General features: G+C 41.9%; 1 protein-coding gene across 2 annotated transcripts in view; it reads left to right on the top strand.

Moving 5' to 3' along the window:
- Nucleotides 1-4,725: 4,725 nt before the first annotated feature.
- Nucleotides 4,726-22,281, top strand: part of Wwp2 (WW domain containing E3 ubiquitin protein ligase 2) — a 131,466-nt gene continuing 113,910 nt past the window's right edge. The window contains exons 1-3 of one of the 2 annotated variants that reach the window (XM_026404514.2): nucleotides 4,773-4,812; nucleotides 19,554-19,584; nucleotides 20,911-20,995. In XM_026404514.2, the coding sequence (XP_026260299.1) occupies nucleotides 20,926-20,995 (70 nt within the window). In that variant the 5' untranslated portion in view covers nucleotides 4,773-4,812; nucleotides 19,554-19,584; nucleotides 20,911-20,925. Of the gene's footprint in view, nucleotides 4,813-19,553; nucleotides 19,585-20,910; nucleotides 20,996-22,281 lie in introns of both variants that reach the window. The other variant, XM_026404513.2, reaches the window with a different exon arrangement.

Consider the following 22,281-nt stretch of genomic DNA (forward strand, 5'->3'; position numbering starts at 1 on the left):
GCAACGCGCGTGCGCCTGAGCTTGCGCCCGCCCCTACATCTCAATCCTGGCCTCGGGAACCGGGAGGTGCGGCCCCGACTTAACAGCGCCCCCTGGCGACCACGCCCACAGCACCAGGCTCAGTGTTCCCTTTGCGCGTATGCAGCGACTCTTCAACCCAGCTAGGGAGGTGCGGGGCAGTGTTCAATCTTGGGATTTGAGGGAAGGGACAACTAAAGAAATCTGCTTCAACATCCACTCCTCAGTACTTTTTAAACTTTTTTTTTTTTTTTGGGTACCAGGGATTGAAACCAGATATGCTTAACCCCTGAGCCACAACTCCATACTTTTTTATTTTGAGACAGGGTCTCATAAGTTGCTCAGGGACTTGCTAAATTGCTGAGGCCAGCTTTAAACTAGCAATCCTCCTTCCTCAGCTTCCCCAGTCTCTGGGATTACAGATGTAAGCCACTGTGCCTAGCAGTACTTTCTTAAAATTTCAAGTAAAACCTGTATATATAAAATTTAGTCAATAACCACCTAATTTAATAGTAATGATCCTATGAAATAGGTACTATTTTACAGGTAAGTAATAGTTACTTAAGACCAAGAGGCCCAGATAACTTATCTAGGAAGTGGTGGTAACCAAGTAATCCTCAAACTGACTTGGCGATACATTCTTATCCATTATGCTATATGGCCAGTGTTTATGTACTCCCACTTCATTTTGAGCAACTCAGGTTCAGGGTCTATGTTTTTTTTATCTTAGTATCCTCATCCCACTTCCCTAAGCAAAGCACAGAATTTATTAGAAAACAGTTTCTTACTGAATTGAATGGAAGGGATAATAGCTTCCACATTTTCTTTCAAATTAGATAATCCATAATTATGAGAACTAGCCTAATACATGCTAGCAATTTTAGCAGATTGTTGACTTGAGTCTGTATATTCTATCTTTATCCAAAATCTATTCATCAGGTTTCCACTCCAATTTTATATCTTACCTGTGATTTATCTGACCTCAAAAGTCCTTTGGTGCCCTGATGGTATTCATCAGCAGCTACCCACATCCCTTTTTCTTCCTTTAACTTTTTTGTATCCATCTTTCTTAGCCCTCAAGTCTGTCTATCTGTCTCTCTCTCCTTTGTATTGGGGATTGAACTCGGGGGTATTCAACCACTGAGCAATATCTCCAGCCCTATCTTGTATTTTATTTAGAGATAGGTTCTCACTGAGTTGTTCAGTGCCTCACCCTTGCTGAGACTGGCTTTGAACTTGGCAATCCTCCTGCTTCAGCTTCCTGAGCTGCTGGGATTACAGGCCTGCGTCTCTTCAACCTCTAGAGCCTACCTGTGCTACCTACCTACCTACCTACCCTAAAACAGTGCAGCTAAAGGCGATTTCCAGTTTTCTAGTATATCCTGCTGTTTTGTTTTTTATTTTTCAGCTTTCCTAGATTATCTGCAGGATATGAAATTACTGATCATCTCCTTTCTCTGGATTGTCTTGCTTTGCCTGGTTTGGGTGGTTTTCTGTGATCCTGGTTTCTCTGCCTCATGGATGGCTTTTCACCCTCTTTCATTGACTCTCTTTTTGTCTTGCAACCATGGTACCCTCCATAGAACCATCTTAGCATTTTTGTTCATCCACCTCTGTGTTTGTTTCAGCAATACTATCTATCTCCAAGACTTCAATAATTACATTTGAGGATCTCTTTTCCCAAATCATTTCCTCCTCCTCCTTCTTTTCACCGCCCCCCGCCCCCCCCCCTGCAGTACTGGGGATTGAAGCCAGGAGCACTCTACCACTGAGCTCTATCCTCAGCCCTTTTTCTTTTATTTTTGAGACAAGATCTTGCTAAGTTGCCCAGACTGTGCTCAAAATTACAAACCTCCTGTTTCAGCCTCTCCAGTTGTTGGAAATACAAACTGTGCATCAAGGTGCCTGGTAAACTCCTCTCAAATTCTTTGTCCAATCCCTGTCTTATTCCCCAGCCCTCTTTTCCATGAAACTTCCATCTGAAAACTTCTGGCATTTTCACTCAGGAGGAAGGTTTAAACTGATATAATTATCTGTTCCCCTCGAACTTTTTACAGTTGCTAGAGTCCCTATTTATTATTATCATTATTATTAAAGGCATTACCAACCAAAGCATTCAAGTTAAGAATCTCTGAGTCATCCTCATCTCCACCCTCACTCTCAACCAGTACCCATTTCTCTCAGAACACGGTGTTGACGCCACTCTGAAATGTTTGTGGTATCTGGATCCCTTCCACATCCATTACCATTACTCTAATTGAATTTTTATCTTTTTCCCAGAAAATAAAATTCCTTCAACACTACTATTGAAGTCTCTAATCTCTCCTTTCCCCGTTGATCATCCACATTGACCTAAAAGTGGAGGAAAGATGGGGGAACTTGACTCCCTACTGAAGGAGAGTTATTGAAATTTGCAGGTTATCGCTTTAAATGCTAACGAATGATCTAGGTTTGTGATTCTCAAACCTGAGCATCAGAATCACCTGGAGAGCTTGTGAGAACAGATTACTGGCCCCCATCCTCAGTTTTGGATTTAGTAGGTCTTGGCAGGACCTGAGAATTTATTCCCTTAAGTTTCAGGGGATGCTGATGCTACTGACCTGGGGGCCACAACTGGAGAGCTACCTTTTTTCTCCCCTTCGGTGCTGAGGCTTGAACACAGGGTCTTGTGAATACTAGGCAAGTGCTCCACCACAAAGCTATATTCTCAACTTAGAGGTCATGTTTCGAGAACTACTGATTTAGATGAATAATCCGAGAAATTTCAGATTTGAGCTATTTCCTAGTAAACACTAAGAATACTTAATATAAAGGATTTCTTGGCACTTAGTAACTTCTGTAGTACTTTTTTGTAGCATTTTAATCCCTTTTCTGTTTCCCTTTAACATTTTACAAGCCCCAGAAAGCCTTGGCATTCCCATTTATTCAACAAACATGTACTGAAAGCTAATACCATGATAGATAAGCTTATATAACAGCCATGAGCAAATGGATAATTTGTGCAATGTCTAGGGGCACCTTCAGAGTTTTTGAGTTTGAAATTGGATCTTGAAGCACTACCAGGGTAAAAGCACTACTGAGGTGTGAATGTTCAAGGAGTGTTCAGGGAATTAAGGGTAGTACCTCTGGGTAGCACAGGGTATCTGGGGGAGAATTTCTCAGAGGGTGAGCCCCTGGGACAAAAAATTTTTTTTCCCACCAGGGATTGAACCCAGGGGTGCATAACCACTAAGCCACATCCCCAGATCTTTTTTAAAAATTTATATTTTGAAACGGGGTCTAAGTTGATGAGGTTGGCCTCAAACTTGAGACCCTCCTGCCTTAGCCTCCAAAATTGCTGGGATTACAAGCATGTGCCACATCGTCCAGCACCCTGGGACAATTTTTGAAGTTTGTGGCTTTTTAGAAGACAAAGGACTCTCAAAACACCACTACCAAAATTATGATCACTTAAAAAAAGTTTGCTTAGGGCTGGGGATGTGGCTCAAGTGGTAATGCGCTCGCTTGGCATGTGAAGGGTGCTGGGTTCCATCCTCAGCACCACATAAAAATAAAAAAATAAAGATGTTGTGTCCACCGAAAACTGGGGGAAAAAAAAGTTATTTGCTTAACAAATAAATAAGGATCCATCCAAACTTGAAGACCCAAAAGTAATGAAATAATTAGTACACAGTCTTTAAGACTAATCAGATGGTTAATATTAAAATTTTATTTATTTATTTATTTATTGCAGTATTGGGGATCAAACCCAGGGCCTTGCATGGGCTAGGCAAGTGTCCTACCACAAAGCTAGATCCCCAGAGCCTCCCTCCCCTCCATTTTAAATTTTATTTTGAAACAGGGTCCAAGTTGCCTGACTGGCCTGGAACTTTGGATTCTTCTGCCTCGGCCTGTCAAATAGCTGGGATCCTAGCATGGACTACCACACTTGGAGATTAGTATTAATTTTAATCAGCGTGATTAAAAGTGAGAAATTGAGCCCATACAATTCATCAATGTTGAGGGTCCAGATCATCAGTAAAGAGTGTTGATTCAAAATGTTTTACTAATTCATACAGATCTATGTACTCTGTAAAGGGAATGGGGTTGGTTTGGTGTGGCAGGTTATTTTATGGACCCAGCCAAGTGTTTTTAAGTTTTTAAATTTTTGTTGCAAGAACTGATGTGTCACAAAGACCTGGACTTTTGTTTTTGGAGCCTAGGACAAAGCTTGACACATGGTAGGTAAAGTTGCCAGAACTAGCAAATGCAAATAAGAGATAATTAAATTTGATTTTCAGATACTCAGCAAATACTTTCTTCTGTATAAATAAGTCCCTTGCAGTACTTATTTATACAGAAGAAAGTATTTGTGCAGACTTGGGACATGTTTTACATTGTTTATATGAAATTAAACTAAGTACGTCCTGTATTTTATCTGGCAACCCTACTAAGGAGCTCAAGTGATGTCTTAACTGGAAGGTCTTCTCTCACCTGGAACACAGGGTTAATAATTGTACCCGCCCCCACAGAGCCGACAGACAAACTAAATAAAGCCCGTGGCACTCAATTTACATGATTGCTCGGGGATCACCCAACGAGCAACACCTTTCCGCTGGCGAACACTCGGGCGATAAAAAGGCCGCCTTGGGGGTCACAGGTTCCTGGGCCCAGCCTAGGTTGCCCGCACCTGCGAGCCCGACCAGCCTCTTCCGGGTCAGGTGACCGCGCGTGGCCACGTGACCCGGCCCGAGTGCGGGCGGTGGAAGGCGGAAGTGGGAGCGGAGTTGGGCGCCGCTTCTGTGGCCGCGGCAGGTAGCGAGCGCGGGCGCGGGGGGCGCGGTGGCGGGCGGGCGGCGCGGGGCGGGCCGGGGGTGGCGGGCGGCGCGGGGTGGGCCGGGGGCGGCGCGGCCCGGGCGCCGGGGGGCGGCGGCTTCCTGTGGGAGGGGCCTGGCGCGGCGGTTCCGGCCTCCGAGGAGGGGTGTCCCGACTCCCGCCGGAGCGGGGTGGGCGCGCCGCCGGCCGTGCGGGGGCAGCGCTGGAGCGGGCGCCCGGGTGGCCGCTCTTGTAGTGGAGAGCGAGGGCTTCCGGAAGGGGAGAGGAGCGATCTTAGTGGAAGGATCGGCACCCAGGAAGGGGCGACTTGGGACCGAGCCGGGAGGGGGTGCCTGGGAGTGGGCGTACGGAAGGGAGCGACCGGGAGAAGTCGGGAAGAAGATGTGGCCTGACCCTCCTCTGAGAGTGTGTGTCTTCCTTCCTCTTCGGAAATGATTGCTACCCGCGACTTTGATTTCGGTCCCATTCAGTTTTTAAACTTCAGGAGAGATCACAGCATCTTGATCATCTTCCTTTCGTCACACCCACTTAGTCCTTCTGGTGTAGGGTTTTACTTCTTGGAAAACTAGCCCTTCGGATCATATTTCTTTGAAAGATTTTTTCCCCTGATCTGGTCATCTTGGAGGCTAAAAACTAAAAAGGTGTGGGCACTTCGCTCTAGTGATAAAATGGCTTTTAACCTACAACATTGACCGCGACCTACGCAAGTGTCAGCTCAGCAACATAGAGGTTGTTGGAATCTTGGACGGAGAAGTGTCAACCTATACTGCTTTACGACTTTTCCGCTTTCTTAGGCTTAAATTATTCAGCTTTTCTTACCATGTGACTGCTTATCTTGACAAACTGTAACTAGATAGGGTGACTGGAAGGTCTGCGTTGTGTTCTTTAGAATTGGGACCTGGATCATGATTTTGAGGCTAAATAGCTGTGTTAAATTGTTCCTTCTCCTTTCCATTCGTGTTTGCTAAAATTTGCAGAAAAGAAATGACTTTAACGAATGCTTTATAACTGCAGTGAGTGTTCAAACTGAACTCGCACAGGATCCAGAGTCGTTTTGGGTTACAAGTAGGGGGAAAGAAGTACTTTGCTAGTGTATTAGGAGTTAAGGTTTTTTGAGTATTTGACAAACATTTAAAAAGTTAATATTTGTGGCAGCCCCTAAGAGTTAGGTTGGTGAAATGGTTATTTCCATTTCACAAGGAACATATAGACCTAAGAGAACTCACTTGATTTTTTTTTTTTTAAACAATTAATTGCTTTCTTGGTTACTAGTCTTTCTTCCTGCTAGACTGCATATCCTTCAAGGGCAGGGTTTCATTATTTTATTTGGCTTCCTTGGCTACTGCCCTGGTGCTTGATATGTTGTGGGCACCTGGTCAATGTTAGGTGAATAAAGAGTTTTAAAATCATACAGCTGTAAGTGGTGAATAGGAATTCCAACTCAAATCTTTTGTTCTTTCAGCACACAAGCTTGCCATTTTCTGTGTTATTGGACCATGTGAAAATGATAGGGGTGAGAAAAAGGCATGGATTGACTTCTGTCTCTCACTTTTCCATTTGCAAAGAGCTTATACTAACATATCATTTAATCTTCATGATCTTGTGAAGGTTGATATTGCCTTTATTCTAGAGATGAAGAAACAGGCTTATTGGAGTCCTTTGTTTAGATTCCAGAGCTAGTAAGTGAGCAGGGACTCAATCCCAAGTCTTTTCAATTTATAGGAACAAGAGAAAAAGTTTTATTTTTGAATATTTTTCAAGTTAAAAAGTATGATATTTTATGGAAAAACTTAGTGTTGGTCACTAAAAAAATTTTAAATGTGTCTGAAGTTTAGAAAATCCTTTATTGTACTTTCTTAGTCCTTTTTGTGCTGCTATAAAAATTCCATAGACTTGGTAGTTAATAAACAATGGAACCTTATTTGGCTTACAGTTCTGGAGGCTGGGAAGTCAATCAAGATTGGAGGGGCTGCATCTGGTGAGGGTCTTCTTGCTTTGTCATCCCATGGCAGAAGGCATCACAAGGCAAAAGAACATGTGTGTAGGGGAAACGGAGCGTGTGTCCAACTGACTTTTTAAAAAAATTTTTAGTTGTTGACAGACCTTTATTTTATTCACTTATTTATATGCGGTGCTGAGAATTGAACCCAGTTTGTCACACATGAAAGGCAAATGCTGAGCCACAATCCCAGCCCCTGCAACTGACTTTTATAAGAGACACACTTTCATGTTGACATAATCCACTCACAACCTAGTTAGCTCTTAAAGATCCCATCTTTCAAAACTGTTGCACTGGGATTAGGTTTCTAACGCATGAACTTTGGGGACACATTCAAATCATTGCATACACCATAGTTGCCTCTTTCTGGGAAAATATTGTTTCATTCAGTGATAACATAAGCCTCTGTCCTCCTATGCCAGACATTATTCTAAAGTTGAACTCAACTGTCCAGTATGGTGTCCACTGGCCACATGAAGCTGTTGAGCAAGAGAGATGCTGTGAGTGTAGACACCAGATTTTGAAGACTTGGCATGAAAAATGAAAATGTTTCTGATATTTTTTATAGTGCAGTAAAATGATCGTATAAATATGTGGTGATCTACAAATACACTATAAATGATAACACTTTGGATTAGATTAAGTACAATATGTTTAATTTCGCCTGTTTCTTTTTAATTTTTAAAATGTGTTTCATAGAAAATTTATGTGGCTCCTTTTTTATTTCTGTTGCACAGTGTTCTACTAAATACTGGGAATATAGCAGTACACAAGAAAGGCAAACGTCTCTGCCCTTTTGGATTTTTTTTTTTTTTTTTTTTTTTTGGTACTGGGAATTGAACCAAGGGACACTTTACTACTAAGCTACATCCCTGGCCCTTTTTATTTTTTATTTTGAGATAGGCTCTCATTAGGTTGCTTAGGGCTTTGCTAGGTTGCTTAGGGCTTTGCTAGTTGCTGAGACTGACCTTGATTGTTTGATCCTCCCATCTCGGGCTCCTTAATTGCTGGACTATAGGTGTGTGCCATTATGCCCGGCTGTGTGTATCTTGTAGTGGGGAAGGACTCAATAAGAGAAATAACTAAGTAAAATGTTTATTATATTGTAATAAAGCAGAGAAAAGGGATGTGGAATGTTGGGTGGGGTTGCAATTAAATTTTTTTTTTTTTGGTTCCATGAATTGAACTCGGGGGCACTTGACCACTGAGCCACATCTCCAACCCTATTTTGTATTTTATTTAGAGTCAGGGTCTCACTGAGTTGCTTAGCACCTAGCTGATGCTGAGCTGGCTTTGAACTCACAGTCCTCCTGCCTCAGCCTCCTGAGCTGCTGGGATTACAGGCATGTGCCACCGTGCCTGGTGGAGATGTAATTTTAATTTTTTTTGGTAGTTGTATATGGACAGCATGCCTTTATTTTATTTGTTTTTATTTTTATGTGGTGCTAAGCATCGAACTCAGTGCCCCACACATGCTAGGCGAGCACTCTGCCACTGAGCTACAGCCCCAGTTCCTGGAGTTGTAATTTTAAATAGGGTTCTTAGAAAAGTTTCTTTGAAGCCAGGTGCCAGTGGTGCATGCTGGTGTAATCCCAGCGACTTGGGAGGCTGAGGCAGGAGGATTGCATGTTATAAAGCCCGCTTCAGCAATTTAGCTCTGTCTTAAGCCACTTAGTCTCAAATTTATAATAATAATAATAAAAGGGCCAGGATGACATGCAAATTCATGGAGTGATCCACATTTTAATAAATTATAACAAACTGTTAAAAAGAATCAGGGACATGGCTCAGTGGTTAAGTGCCCCCGGGTTCACTCCAAGGTACCCCCCAAAAAAAAAAATTTGAGAAGGTGACAGTTGAGTAAAGATATGAAGCTCGTAAAGGAAGGGGCCACGTGACTGAATGGGGGCAGAGTGGCCCAGGTAAAGGGATGGACAAGTTAAAAAGCTGGGAGGAAGGAGCTCACCTGGCATGTTGGAGAGGAGTGGGTGAGCGAGGAATGAATGGGATCAGATCAGAGTGGTATTGGGTGTGGGATAGAAGGTGGGCAATTCTTAGAAGGCCTTGTAGGCCATGAGAAGGATGTTGCTTTGCCCTTGGGAAGCGGTGGGTTCATTGGAGGGTTTCTTTTTTTGGGGTGGGTGGGGTGGGGTACCAGGGATTGAACTCAGGGGCACTCAATTAATGAGCTACATCCTCAGCTCTATTTTGTATTTTTAAATTTGGAGACGGGGTCTCACTGAGTTGCTTAGCACTTTGCTTTTGCTGAGGTTGGCTTTGAACTCTGGCTCCTCTTACCTCAGCCTCCCGAGCTGCTGGGATTACAGGTGTGCACCACTGCACCTGTCTCCATGGGAGGGTTCTGAGGAGTGGAGTGGACACAATTCATCCTGCCTTTTCCCAGACCCACTCAGATTGCTATGTGAAGTAATGGGAGCCAGAATAGAAGCAAGAAGAAAGTGAGGAGGCCACCGTCACACTTCTAGTAACAGATGCATCCTGGATGTGTTTTGAAGCATTGCAAAGGATTTGTGGATGAATTGACTTGATTTAGAGTATTAGAGGAAGAGAGGAGCTGGATCTGACTCCAAGGTCTTTGGCATGAGCAGTTGGAAGAATGGAATTGTCAATATGGCGGTGGAAGCCTGTAGGAGGAGTGGGTGGGGGCTCAGTTTTGTTCTTGCTGATTGTAAAATGCATAATGGAAATTCAAGTGAAGATACTGTGGGTAATTAGAAGTAGAAGTCTAGCAGTGATAGGCTTGGGCTAGAGATGTACATGTGGGGCAGTTCTATGGATGGTTTGGAAGTAAGGTGGATGAGGTCACCCAAGAAGAGTGCATCTTGCTAGAAATAAATCTCAGTTGATACTCTTATACTAGGAGGCTTTTTAAATACAGCAAAACATTGTACTATGTTTCTAGAAACTTGGGTTTCTCTCCTTTTCACTTCTCATTTAAAGACCCTTTTGAAAACCACAAGCTAATGGGTTCTTTTTTCTTAAGGAAGCTGTTCTTCCAACAGGGCATCTCTGTAGTGCCACTGAAATCAATTCAGTTGCCAATTTCTGGTGGGTTGGCAACCAATTTAGAGACCTCTGGGGAGAGTGAGAAGGAGACACAGCCAGGCAGCAGGGATAATGGGTTGTTAATGTTTAAAATATTGGTTTCACTGAATAGGTATTGAACATAGCTTTTTGCACATACCCCACCATTTTATAGATTTAACACAAATAGAACCAACCCTAGGTGAAGTGATCTGTGTGAGGTCATGTAGCCAAGAAATAGAACCACTGGGATTTGAATCTTGAACTTGTGAGTTCGGAGCTGATGTTTCCATGAATAAGACAGTTGGTAGCAGATGTCTGAATATCATCTCCCATTGGGATCAAATCTGTGAGCTGCTTTTGAGTGACTTTGAGTCACTTAGAACTATTATGGGTTCTGGAATTTCTGAGAGGTGGGAACAAAAGGGAAGATGTGTTTCCCTTAGATTTCAATTAGAATCTTTTTCAGAAGGCTGCAAGTTCCCTGTTCTTGTCCCCAAGCCCCCCTAGCTTATAAAGAGTCAGTGATTTAAGAGGTAATAACTACTCGGAAAATACCAAGGACCAAGACAGGGAAGTCCTGACCTGAGGCCAGTTGTCTCCCTCAAATCACCTGTGCCTTTTGCTTCTTGTTTTGTTAAGAGATTGGTTTTCCTACCTCTTTTATTTTATTTATTTATTTTTTTAAATGTTTATTTTTTTAGTTGTAGTTGGACCCAATACCTTTATTTTATTTGTTTATATTTATGTGGTGCTGAGGATTGAACCCAGGGCCTCGAATGCACTAGGCGAGTGCTCTACCACTGAGCCACAACCCCATTCCCATCTCTTTTATTTTTAGTTTGTACTTTCATTGTGCTTCAAATGCTATTCTTCCCCATCCTCCCCCATCTCTTTTTCTGTGCTTTGTCTTTGTTCTGGTGTTATTTGGCAAAGTTCACTTCTGTTTGATTATTTTTCAATATGGGCCTTTGGAGAATGGACAGTAATTCAATCCTGGACAGAGGAAAGAGGCCAAGAAAGAAGCCCTAGGATTGGAAAGACCTGGAAAAGCATGAGAGTATAAAGGAAAGGAGAGACTTTTGGATAAATCCTTCTATTGCAAATCTTTCAAGAAGTGGAGGCAGGGTTGATCTATAGTTAGAAATAAGCTCTGCCTTTTTCTGCAGCTGGTTAATTAGAAGGAAAATCTTGGTGCTATTGGGTAGTTTTTGCTTTTTCCTGGTTCATTTTTCTTTGCATCTCAAGATCAGTGTTTACTGTTTTTTTTTTTTTTTTTTTTTTTTGATTCAAAGCTGGGTCAAGAGTTTAGCAATTGAGGTTGAGTTGCTGTATTCTCAGAGTGTAGAATTTTGATCTCAAGAATAGTAGTGTGTGGAGAGTATTTCAAGAATACTTCCTAAGAGCTGCCTCTTTACTTGAACACATTTAATTGGCACAGTAATCTTATGAACTAAGTATTCTTTTTTCCCTCAGGACTGAGGACCAAACTCAGGGCATTGCGTGTTAGGCAAGCGTTCTGCAACTGAGCTAAATCCCCAAACCTGAACTAAGTATTCTTACGGGTTCACTTTTCAGTTGAGGAAACTAAAATTTAGAGAGAGTAAATAATTGTATCATTCAATGGCTTCTGCATGGTTAAGCCTGTTTAACTCTTAAGAGATTGGTATGAAAGTTTCTTGCTTTAAGAATGGTAAAGCAAGATGCAGGCTGAGAGTGTGGCTCGGTGGTAGAGCATTTGCCTAGGATGGGGAAGACCCGGGGTTCAATCCCCAGCACCAAAAATAAGATCAACCCATTCTTACAGTCCAAATGTTCATCAGCTAATGAATGGATATGCAAAACATATATCCATGCAGCTGAATATTATTCAGCCACAAAAAGGAATGACGTTCTGATGTATGCTGCAATAAGAATGAACCCCCAAAACATGCTAAGTGAAAGAAACCAGTCCAAAAAGACCACATATGTGTTACATGATTCCGTTTATATGAAATGTCTGGAATAGACAAATCTAGAAAACAGACAAATGGTTTCCAGGGTCTGAGGACAGGGAAAAGTAGGGAGTGACTGCTGATGGTGTAGGCTGGGGTGATGATAGTATAACTCTAAAATAAAGTAAAACCCACTGAATCATATGCTTTAAAAAATGAATTTATTGCATCTGAATTATATTTCAATAATAAAGAATGGAGAAAGCTTTGTGCAGTGGTGCATGCCTGTAATTCCAGTGACTCAGGAGGCTGAGGCAGGAAGATTGCAAGTTTCAGGCCAGCATCAGCCGTTTAATGAGACTCTTAGCAATTAAGTGAGACCCTGTCTCTAAATAAAAAGGCCTGGGAGTGGGGTGGGGGGATGTAGCTCAGTGGAAAATGGCCCTGGGTTCAAATCCCAGTACCCAAACAAACAAACAAACAAAACCCAGAATGAAGTAGTCTTATTTCAAATGTGCCCCCTGTGTTCTGTGGAGGCCCAGTCAAGAATCTAGTGAAGAGGCTGGGGTGTGGCTCAGTGGTAGAGTGCTTGCCTAGCATGCACGAGATTCTGGCTTCCATCCCCAGCACTGAAAAAAAAAAAAAAAAAAAAAAAAAAGATTTAGTGCAACACCAGCAGCCTCTGCCATTCTGGGTTCTGTGACACCACATGGCCTTTACCTTCCTCTGTTGTTTCCAGTAAATACATTAAAAGTTTTTTCTCCTTGCTCGTTTGACCTTAGATATTTCAAGTTTTTTGACCAAGAACAACTATGATAGGTCTCTGTTGTCTTTCTGGATGTCTGTGGAAACTGAGCAAGTAGGTGGACCTTGAAGTGCTTCTTTGTGTTAATGAGAAAGACTTCTTTTTGCCCCCTACCCCCTTAAAGGAGTTTCTTATTTAAAAGTTGAGGTGTAAGGCCACTATTTGTTCCCTTCAGCTGATTAGCCCTGGGCTGTATTTTGGATCTGGACTGTGCTCCAAACACCATGTGCCCAAGACTTGGTTCTCAGCTTGGTGCTCTTGGGAGGTGCTAAAACCTTTAACAGCTGGGGCCTTGTAGGAGGTTTTGTGGTCAACTGAGGGTGTGCCCTTGAAGGGGATGGTAGGACCCGTCCCTTCTGCCTCTCATTTACGTCCAGTCCATGAGGTGAGGGGCTTTGTTCCACCAAGAGCTCCCTGCCATGATATGCTACTCTACCACGCGGCCTTCGCAGTGGTTTCATTAATGAGGTTCTAGGCATAAAGTTAGTTAGACGAGATCGAAATAAAACACAAGCCTCAATTACCTTAATTCTATTGCTAGGTCCGAGACGGCTCCCCTCTCTGGTTCCCTCCTCTAGCCGCCCAGCAGGGCAGCAGGGATTACTCCGGGCTAGCAGGAGAGAGCGAGCGAGCACGCCTGGAGTAGCCTTTTATTAGGGAACAAGAGATTCAGGGGAGAATTCCATCCAATGAAGGTTGAGGGGGGGCTGCACTCCAAGGTCAGGGTCAGTGATTGGGTCCCCAGGGTCAGTGGTCAGGCACACCCCCACACGGATGGGCTCTCTCATCAGGAAAGGGCCGGGAAAAACTTCGACATTTGCCAAAGTGCCTCAGGCCCTTAACGGGAGGCACCCGATCACGTGTGAGAATGGCTCCCCACATGCTACCTTGGCCCTTAGTCCAAAAGCAACTGGTCAGCCAGCCTGGACCAAAACCTCCAAACTGTGAGCCAAAGCAAGCTTTTTTCTCTTTAAAAGATGACCTCAGGTATTTGTTAGAGTGACAGGCAACACTTGGTGGTTCATTCAAGATGATTCCATGGTCTCTCAACCAGGGGGTGGGAGCAGCTGCCTTCTTGGTGGTGGGCCCCCATGATATCCACGCAGGGCCTGGAGTATGTTTATGACCCTGAAGTTGGAGATAAGGAAGAAGTAGACAGAGATAAGGAAGGAGTAGACGAGTGGGAGTGACAAGGAGTCCTTTGTGTGAAGGCCAGAGACAGGCTGCCTGCTAGTTTTCTACCAGAGCCCTTCATGCTTCATTCTGTTTCCATTCATTAAAATAGATATTTTGTTCTCAAATTCTCTGAACAAAGCTAACTATTTGTGTTAGTGGTGGCATCAACATTTTTTTTTTTTTTTTAAAGAACATGAAAAATACTCGATTTTCTTTATAATGAAATACAACAGGGGCTGGGGATGTGGCTCAAGCGGTAGCGCGCTCGCCTGGCATGCGTGCGGCCCGGGTTCCATCCTCAGTACCACATAGCAACAAAGATGTTGTGTCCACCGAAAATTAAACAATAAAAATAAATAAAAATTATCTTAAAAAAAATGAAATACAACATAATGGTACCTTTAAGATTCTGTTTTCTTCCTGGACTTATAAGAAACAGTAATTTCAGCAAGACCATGCCCCTGTGACTACAGGAGTTCTTTCCTTCCTTTCTTTTCTTCTTCTTTTGGTTGCTGCGGGGTTGAATCCAGGCCTTGCACATGCTTTGTCTCAGAACTTCACCCCTAGCCTTTTCTATTTTAAATTTGGAGGCAGGGTCTTCCCAAGTTACTGAGGCTAGCCTTGAACTTGTGATCCTCTTGCCTAAGCCTTGGTGAGATTACCACCACACCCTACTCCATCTCAGAATATTTTTTAAAAAATATTTTTTAGTTGTTGCTGGACCTTTATTCTGTTTATTTATATGTGGTGCTAAGAATTGAACACAGTGCCTCATACATGCCAGGCGAGTGCTGTACCACTGAATTATAACCCCAGCCTTCATCTCACAATTTTTGATTAAATTGTTCATACTATTATGATCATAAATATTCACAGCTGAGCCATGTAGTATACTTGGATTACATTTCCTTCATTATACATCCCCCATCCCCGTACTGGGGATTAAACAAACCCAGGGGCACTCAACCACTGAGTCACATCCTCAGCCTTTTTTTGGGGTAACTTTTATTTAGAGAGAGGGTCTCATAGTGTTGCTTAGGGCCTTGGTATGTTGCTGAGGCTGGCTTTGAACTCAAGATCCTCTTGCCTCAGCCTCCTGAGCTGCTGGGGTTACTGTGTCTGGCCTTACTTTTTTTTTTTTTTTTTAGTTAAATATTTCCTCCAAACATTCTAATAGAGCTAAATACTTCTTTCAGTGCAAGTAAGATGCATCATGGAATCTGTTCCTTCTGTTTTCTAAATTCTCAAATCTGGACTGCCTGGGGTTTGTCTAGGAATTCCTTCTACCTCTCCCGTGTGAATACCTGGTGTCCTCTGTCTTCCTCATTTCCTCCTGGGAGTGGTCTTTCAGTAGCTTCCTGAGAAAGCCAACTTTTTTGAGACTTTGCAATTCCGAAAATATAATTGTTTTCTGTCATACTTGATTGATAGTTTTCTTGGCTATAGAATTCTGGATTGGAAATAATTTTATCTTGCAATTAGGAAACATTACATATTCTAGCCTTCAGTGTAACTGCTAGAAGTCCCATGCCATTCTGGTTGCTGTTCTTTGTAAATGTCGCTGGAAGCTTGTGTCTTTTTTATTCTCATCTTCAGGGATTTCATGATATTGTGCAGTAGTTTCTTTTTCATTCATCCTGCTGTGCTCTCAGTGGGGGCCTTTCTGTCTGGAAATGTATATCAGCTCTAGAAAAAAAAAATGTCCTACCATTTCTTGATGAAATGTCCTCCTTCTTCAGCACACACCTTCACTTTGTCAACTTTGTTTCTGCTCTCAGAGCTGTTCTTCCCCAGACCACTTTCTTATTCTCTGAATATTTCCTCCTTTTTTTTTAAAATGACATTTTTTTCTTGATTCCTGTGTGCAGTGTTTCATTATTGCTCTGAATTGTTTTGAGGTTTTCTTTGACTTCTCTTTAACTGTTTTTCACTAAATCCATTACTTCCTTCAATGATCAAGTTCTTTATGTCTCTCTGTATTTTTCTATGTGTGTGTGTAAAAAAAATACATATATATATATATATATTTATTTATTTATTTATTTATATATTTTTCTTTTTGGGTGGGTGGTCCTGGGGATTGAACCCGAAAAGTGTTTTACCACAACCCCGGCCCTTTTTATTTTTTATTTAGAGAAAGGGTCTCACTAAGTTGCTTAGGGCCTTATGAAGTTGCTCTCAGGTCTTGAACTTGCAATCCTCCTGCCTCAGCCTCCAGCGCTGCTGGGATTACAAGTGTGTGCGACCATACCTGGCCATTTGGTGTTTTTTATATCTACATCTATCTATCTATCTATATTTATCTATCTATTTATTTATTTATTTAGTTGTAGGTGGACACAATACCTTTATTTTACTTTTATGTGGTGCTGAGGACTGAACCCAGTTCCTCACACATGCTAGGAGAGCGTGCTACCACTGACTGAGCCACAAGCCTAACCCCTATGTATATTTATTTTATTTTATTTTTTTTAGTTGGATACAATACCTTTATTTTATTTATCTAATTTTATGTGGTTCTGAGGATCGAACCCAATGCCTCACACATGCTAGGCAAGTGTTCTACCACTGAGCCACAACTCCAGCCCCCATTTGGTTATATTTTAAACATTGTTCTCCCTCCTCCCTTGGCTATCCCAGGCTTATGCTGACTCACCCCTGCCCCCCACACACATATCCCTTTTGGAGTGACTTGGATACAAACACTTTTCAAGGGAAAATGTTACTTGAGTATAAAAATGGAGTCATTGGTTGGGCACAATGGCACATACCTGTAATCCCAGTGGCTCCCGAGGCTGAGACTGGAGGATCTCAAGTTCAAAGTCAGCCTTAGCAAGGTGCTAAGGAACTCAGTGAGACCTTGTCTCTAAATAAAAAATACAAAGTAGGGCTGGGGATGTAGCTCAGTGGTTGAGTGCCCCTGAGTTCAATCCCTGGTACCAAAAAAAAAAAAAAGAGTCATCAAGGGCTGGAGATGTAGCTCAATGGTAGAGTTCTTGCCTAGCACATTCAATCCCCAGTATAAAAAAATAAAAAAGGAGAAAAGGAGTCATCTATTTGTGTTGCTGTAATGGGTATAGAATCAATTTCTGGCCTCAAGTTTCACGAGCTTCCTCTTGCAGACATTGGGGATTGAGACCTAATGCGTCCCTGTTAAGAACCATGTCTAAGATGAGACTCTGAGACAAAAGCGAATAGGTTGGAATTACTTGGACATGGTTGAGATCTGTGTGTCAGTCAGCTTTATGGTGCTATAGCCAAAATACCTGACAACAACAACTTGGAGGAGGAAAAGTTTATTTGGGCACACATTTTTGGCAGTTTACGCCATGTCAGCTAACCCCAGGGTGGAGCAGAACATCATGGTGGTAGGTGGTAGTAGAAGAAAACCTGATCAAGAAGCAGAGAGCAAGATGGGACTAGGTGGGCAAGGTATAATCCTCAAGGACATACCCCTAGTGACCTACTTGCTCTAGTCCTGCCCCACCTGCCTATAGTAGTCCTTTCAAATTATTAATCCACCATGGATTAATTCTCTGATTAGATTACAACTCTCATAATCTGATCATTTCACCTCTAAACATTGCTGCATGTTCTCTCATGAGTTTTTAGGGGGACATATCATATCCAAACCATAAAATCTGTCTTCCTTTCCTGGTTATGGTTATTTTTCTTACATGGAGATTGAAACAGCTTTACAAGTCACAGTGCCTGCCTTGTAATGTCGGGGTGGTGTTTGGCTAATAGAGTATGAAGTGCACCCAGAGCTGCAAATAATAACTTGGATTACTGTTGAAAATGATGGTCTGTAATCATGAAAGACATGAGAGAAGAAAAACATGGCGGCATCATCTACCCCATTTCTCCTGCTTTCCCGATTGCCTTTGTTCTTTCTGTGCTTTCTTTAGAACTTATCCAATTGATTTTGTTTTGGGGCCATGAGTTGTAGATCAAGAGGTTTGGTTTTCCTCTCACTTAACAGGCCGTGTGGGGACTTGGAATTTCATCCTCTAAGAGTTAGGACCAAAGGCTAAAAACAGCTGAAGCTAAGAACAGATAGTTGAAAACTACCCTTAGTTGAGTTGCCTGAGGAAAGAAAGAGTCCCAATAGATGTAAAGATTTTTAAAATATTCTTTTATTTTTAAAGTCTATAAATAATGGATTTCCAGCTTTTAGTGTTATAACCCCTGTTACTAGAAGCCCCAGGGCTTCATTTATAATCATTAATCTTTCTTTCATTACTACTCAGGATAGAATCTTTTTTCCTCCTTAAAATTATTATTCAATTATGAAAAAGATCAAACATGCAAATGGTTCAGAGACTAAGATAACAAACAGTCATAAAAGCCACCATCTGGATTTAATGAATATGAACATTTTGCCATATTTGCTTGAGAACTTTTTTCTTTAAAAGATAAAATGTTAACAGCTACAGTTGAAGCTCCCTTGGTCTCTTATCCTTTTTCCAGTTTCCTTGCTCCCTCCTCCCCTACCCCAGAGGGAACTTTTGTTCTCGACCTGGTATGTCTCCTGCCTGTCTGTGCTTCTGTATTTTACTATGTCTCTGAGTCCACAGCAACATGCACGGTTGTTGGGTGTGGCATTATGCTGTAGTGAGGCTGACACTTGTGCCCCACTTCTCTCATGGTTTGGGACTTGTACATATGATTAAATTCACATCTTTCAAGTATGAGGGAGCATTTTAGAAATATATCATAACTTATCCATTCCCCCACTGATGGGCACTTAGGTTTGTTTACAGGTATTTGCTGTTATAAGCATTGTTTCTTCTGCCTGTATTGGGAATCCCCCAACCCCCTTCAAATGACTGGGGATGGAATCCTGGGGGTGGGGGTTCTGTATATGCATCTTCAGTGCTTCTAGAGGTTCTGAGGTGTCATGTAATTGCCATGACCTCCAGAAGCCTATGAGACTTCTCACCAATACTTATTGTCAGACTTCTAATCTGATGGTTAGCTGAAAGAGTTGATCATTTTACTGCTTTCCCAAAAGAAATTCAGTCTAAGGGAGTAAAACATTTTTTTTTCTCATCTTTGTGAGGCCCTGGGTTTAATTCCCAGTACTGCCAAAAAAAACAAAAAAAATCAAACAACAAACAAACAACAACAACAACAAAACTCCAAACAAAACAAACAAAAACCAAAAAATAACAACCCCAACCCAAAATGATGCATTGTTAAGTGTTTTTGTAAACTGAATATATCTTATAAATAAGGAAAATTCTATTTTGCCAAAAATCATAAAGCATAAAATTGTTTGACTTAAGCTGTGGAGAAAGTGTCAAGGTCAATGCCACTTTGCAGTAGATACATTTAATTCTCATTATAAAGGACTTCCTTTCTTAGAGTAATATTGAGGGTTAATAACCATGTTTAGGGGCTGGGGTTGTGGCTCAGAGGTAGAGAACTCCCCTAGCATGCATGAGGCACTGGGTTTGATCCTCGGCACCACATAAAATAAAGATATTGTTTCCACCTATAACTAAAAAATAAATATTAAAAATAACCATGTTTAGGGCCCAACAACTCATTAAAATAGGACTTTAAATAAATCTCTAAAATAGATTGAAAGATAGTGTTAAGGATGTTGAATAGGACTGGAATTTTACAGTGTTTTTATAGCAGTAGATTTCAAGCATGATTATCAGGTATCTGGAGGCCTCCTGGACGCTCTGGGTCTTGCAAGGTCAAAACTATTTTTCATAATAACACTAATCCTTTATTTACCTTTTCATTGTAGTTGTACTTGCACTGATGGTGTAAAGGCAAAGGTGAGTACAACTGTAGGTACCACAGTCGAGACAAAGTGTACTCTTGTCATTGTATTCCTATCGGGACACATTCTTGTTAAGAAGAAAACAGCCAGTTTCCTTTAAGAATGTCCTTGCCTGATGAGGTGGTGCACACCTTTAATCTCAGGAGGCTGAGGCAGGAAGATTGTAAGTTTGAGGCCAGCCTGGGTAGCTTAGAAAGACTCTTTTTCTCAATAAGAACTGGAGATGTAGCTCACCTAGCATGCCCGAGGCCCTGAGGTTCAATCCCAGCACCGAAAAAACCAATGTCTTTGATAAAGTAGTAAAAGCTATTCCTTTTATTAAGTCTTGACTTGTGAGCACACGTCTTTTTCACATTGTGTGTTGAAATGGGAATGGGCCTAAAGTGCTACTAACTCGGATGCATAAAGGCTGCTGGAGAGTAAGCACTCGTACAGTTATTTGAATCGAGAGCTTAAATAGTGGCATTTTTCATGAAATACCATTTTTACTTCAGAAAACAACTAAGATACAACTAAAGTTACTAAATTTGGGAATTTGGCAGACATTTTCCTCCAAATGAATGAAGCGAGCCTGACACTTCAAGGAGAACAACTGGCAGTATTTGCTGCCAGTGACAAAATAGGAGTTCTTCAGTGAAAATTAGAATTTTGGAACGCTTACATCTCCACCAAGAGCTCAACAGCTTCCCAAGCTTGGAGACTTATCTGATGAGATCACTGGTGACATTCACAAATGTGATTTTTCTTTGATACCGTATAATTAAATGTGTCAACATTTGGAATATCTACATGGCTCAATGAACCAATATTTTCCAAATGACAAATGACAACGTTCCAGAATCTTATTTGAGCAAGAGATCTGTTCAGAGTGCCAGTTAGACTTCTGCTTCTAGATGGAGTGACAGGGACACCCGATAGCTAAGGATGTTTAGCATCTTTTCTTGGATTTATTAGCCATTTGGGGATCTTCTTTGGAGACATATCTATTCAGATCTTTTGCCCATTTGAAGATCAGACTAGTTGTCCTTTTGTTGTTGAGTGGGGACTTTCTTTTTTGGAGATATTCTGTTAGCCCCCCCCTACCCTCCAGATTTTTCTGTAACAGTCCTGTTGCCTTCCTCTGCTACCCCAGGCCTCTCCACATTCAGTAGTCATTGCAAGACAGACAGACAACACTGCTGTAAGCAGCATGGCCACAGTGGCTTGGATATTTGTATTTTTTTCTTTGTCTCTGCCTTTTTGAACTTAAATATAAAAATTTGGTTCAATTTGTTGGTCTTCTCAGACATTCTCTAAACCCACTGTTCTGCTTATCTTGCAGTTTCATGGTGATGATATGGCATCTGCCAGCTCCAGCCGGGCAGGAGTAGCCCTGCCTTTTGAGAAATCTCAGCTTACTCTGAAAGGTGAGTGGCTTTGTGTGAAGTGTTGTATCATCGGAGGTCTGTCCCAATCTGGAGAAGAGGTGGAATTGCACACCACCTCGTGATCTGGAGAGCCAAATTTTCTAAAGTAGCTGTTCATTCTCACAGGATTGTCAGCAGAGCCCTAATTCTTGAAAATAAAGGAAAATAACTTGAGGATGATGGGGGAAAAAAGTAACTGAAATGGTCCGAATTGGTGATTTCTTCACATCCCAGAGCTGTTTTCTATCTGTGTTCGACCCGTAGGGCTTCTCATACAACCTCTCTGGGTTTCAGGTTGCTTGTATACTTTCATCTCTTTTCTCAAAAGTCACCTTTATGGAGGCCTTCCTATCTCATGCTCTATAGCCACCTCCCTCCCCGACTTCCTCACACCTGTCTCCTTCTCCTTTACATTTTTCTTCTCAGCCCTTGTCACTGTTCAACATACTACACATTTTCATTTATTTGAATTGTCAGCTGTGTCCCTCAATAGAATATAGGCTCCATGAGAACAGAGTATTTGGTCTGTTTCGGTCCCTATTGAGACCCCAGCCACAGTGAGAACTCGGTGTATATGATGGGGATGGAAGAGTGTAGCCCTGTGGAGTCGGCAAAGAGCAGGTGCCTGGAATGGAGTGTGGCGCTCAGTACCTGAGTTCAGGCCTGCAGCATGGTCATTGGGAGGCAATTTTTTTTTTTTAAACGATATTCTTCATTAGAATTTCTGAGATGTAAATGTTACTCGCTTATTTAACACATTCATGTAGTTCAAAATTATTTCCTTTGCCTAGCCCTTCAGTACCCTGCTTGGAGGAAACTAACATTGCTCATTTCTTTAGTGTCCCCTCTAAGACACACCCAAGGGGAAGCATTTTTATAATTTTGATCACCAGATTGCCTTTCTTGGAGGGAATGCTCTTAGCACTGTGCAAGAGTGCCTATTTCCCCACAGCTTTACCAACCATAGTGTTGTTGGACTTCTATTTATTTATTTTGTGGTGCTGGGGATCAAACCTACTGCACGTTAGGCAGGTGCTCGGCCCCTGACCTATGCCCCCAGTCCCTGTTGTTTAACGTTTGTTTTGTCATTTTATTAGTAAAAGGTTGTATTTTGGGCTTGGGGTATAGTTCAGAGTTATGGTGCTTACCTAGCATGTATGAAGCCTGGGTTTGATTCCCAGCACTGGGGGGGGGGGGATATTGTTTTCTCAGTGTAGTTTTATTTCCTACTTTTAAAATTATAAATGATGTTTAGCATCTATCATATTCAATGGCAATCTGTGTTT

This window comes from Urocitellus parryii, chromosome 15 (assembly GCF_045843805.1).
Source record: "Urocitellus parryii isolate mUroPar1 chromosome 15, mUroPar1.hap1, whole genome shotgun sequence".
In the NCBI taxonomy this organism is placed as follows: domain Eukaryota; kingdom Metazoa; phylum Chordata; class Mammalia; order Rodentia; family Sciuridae; genus Urocitellus; species Urocitellus parryii.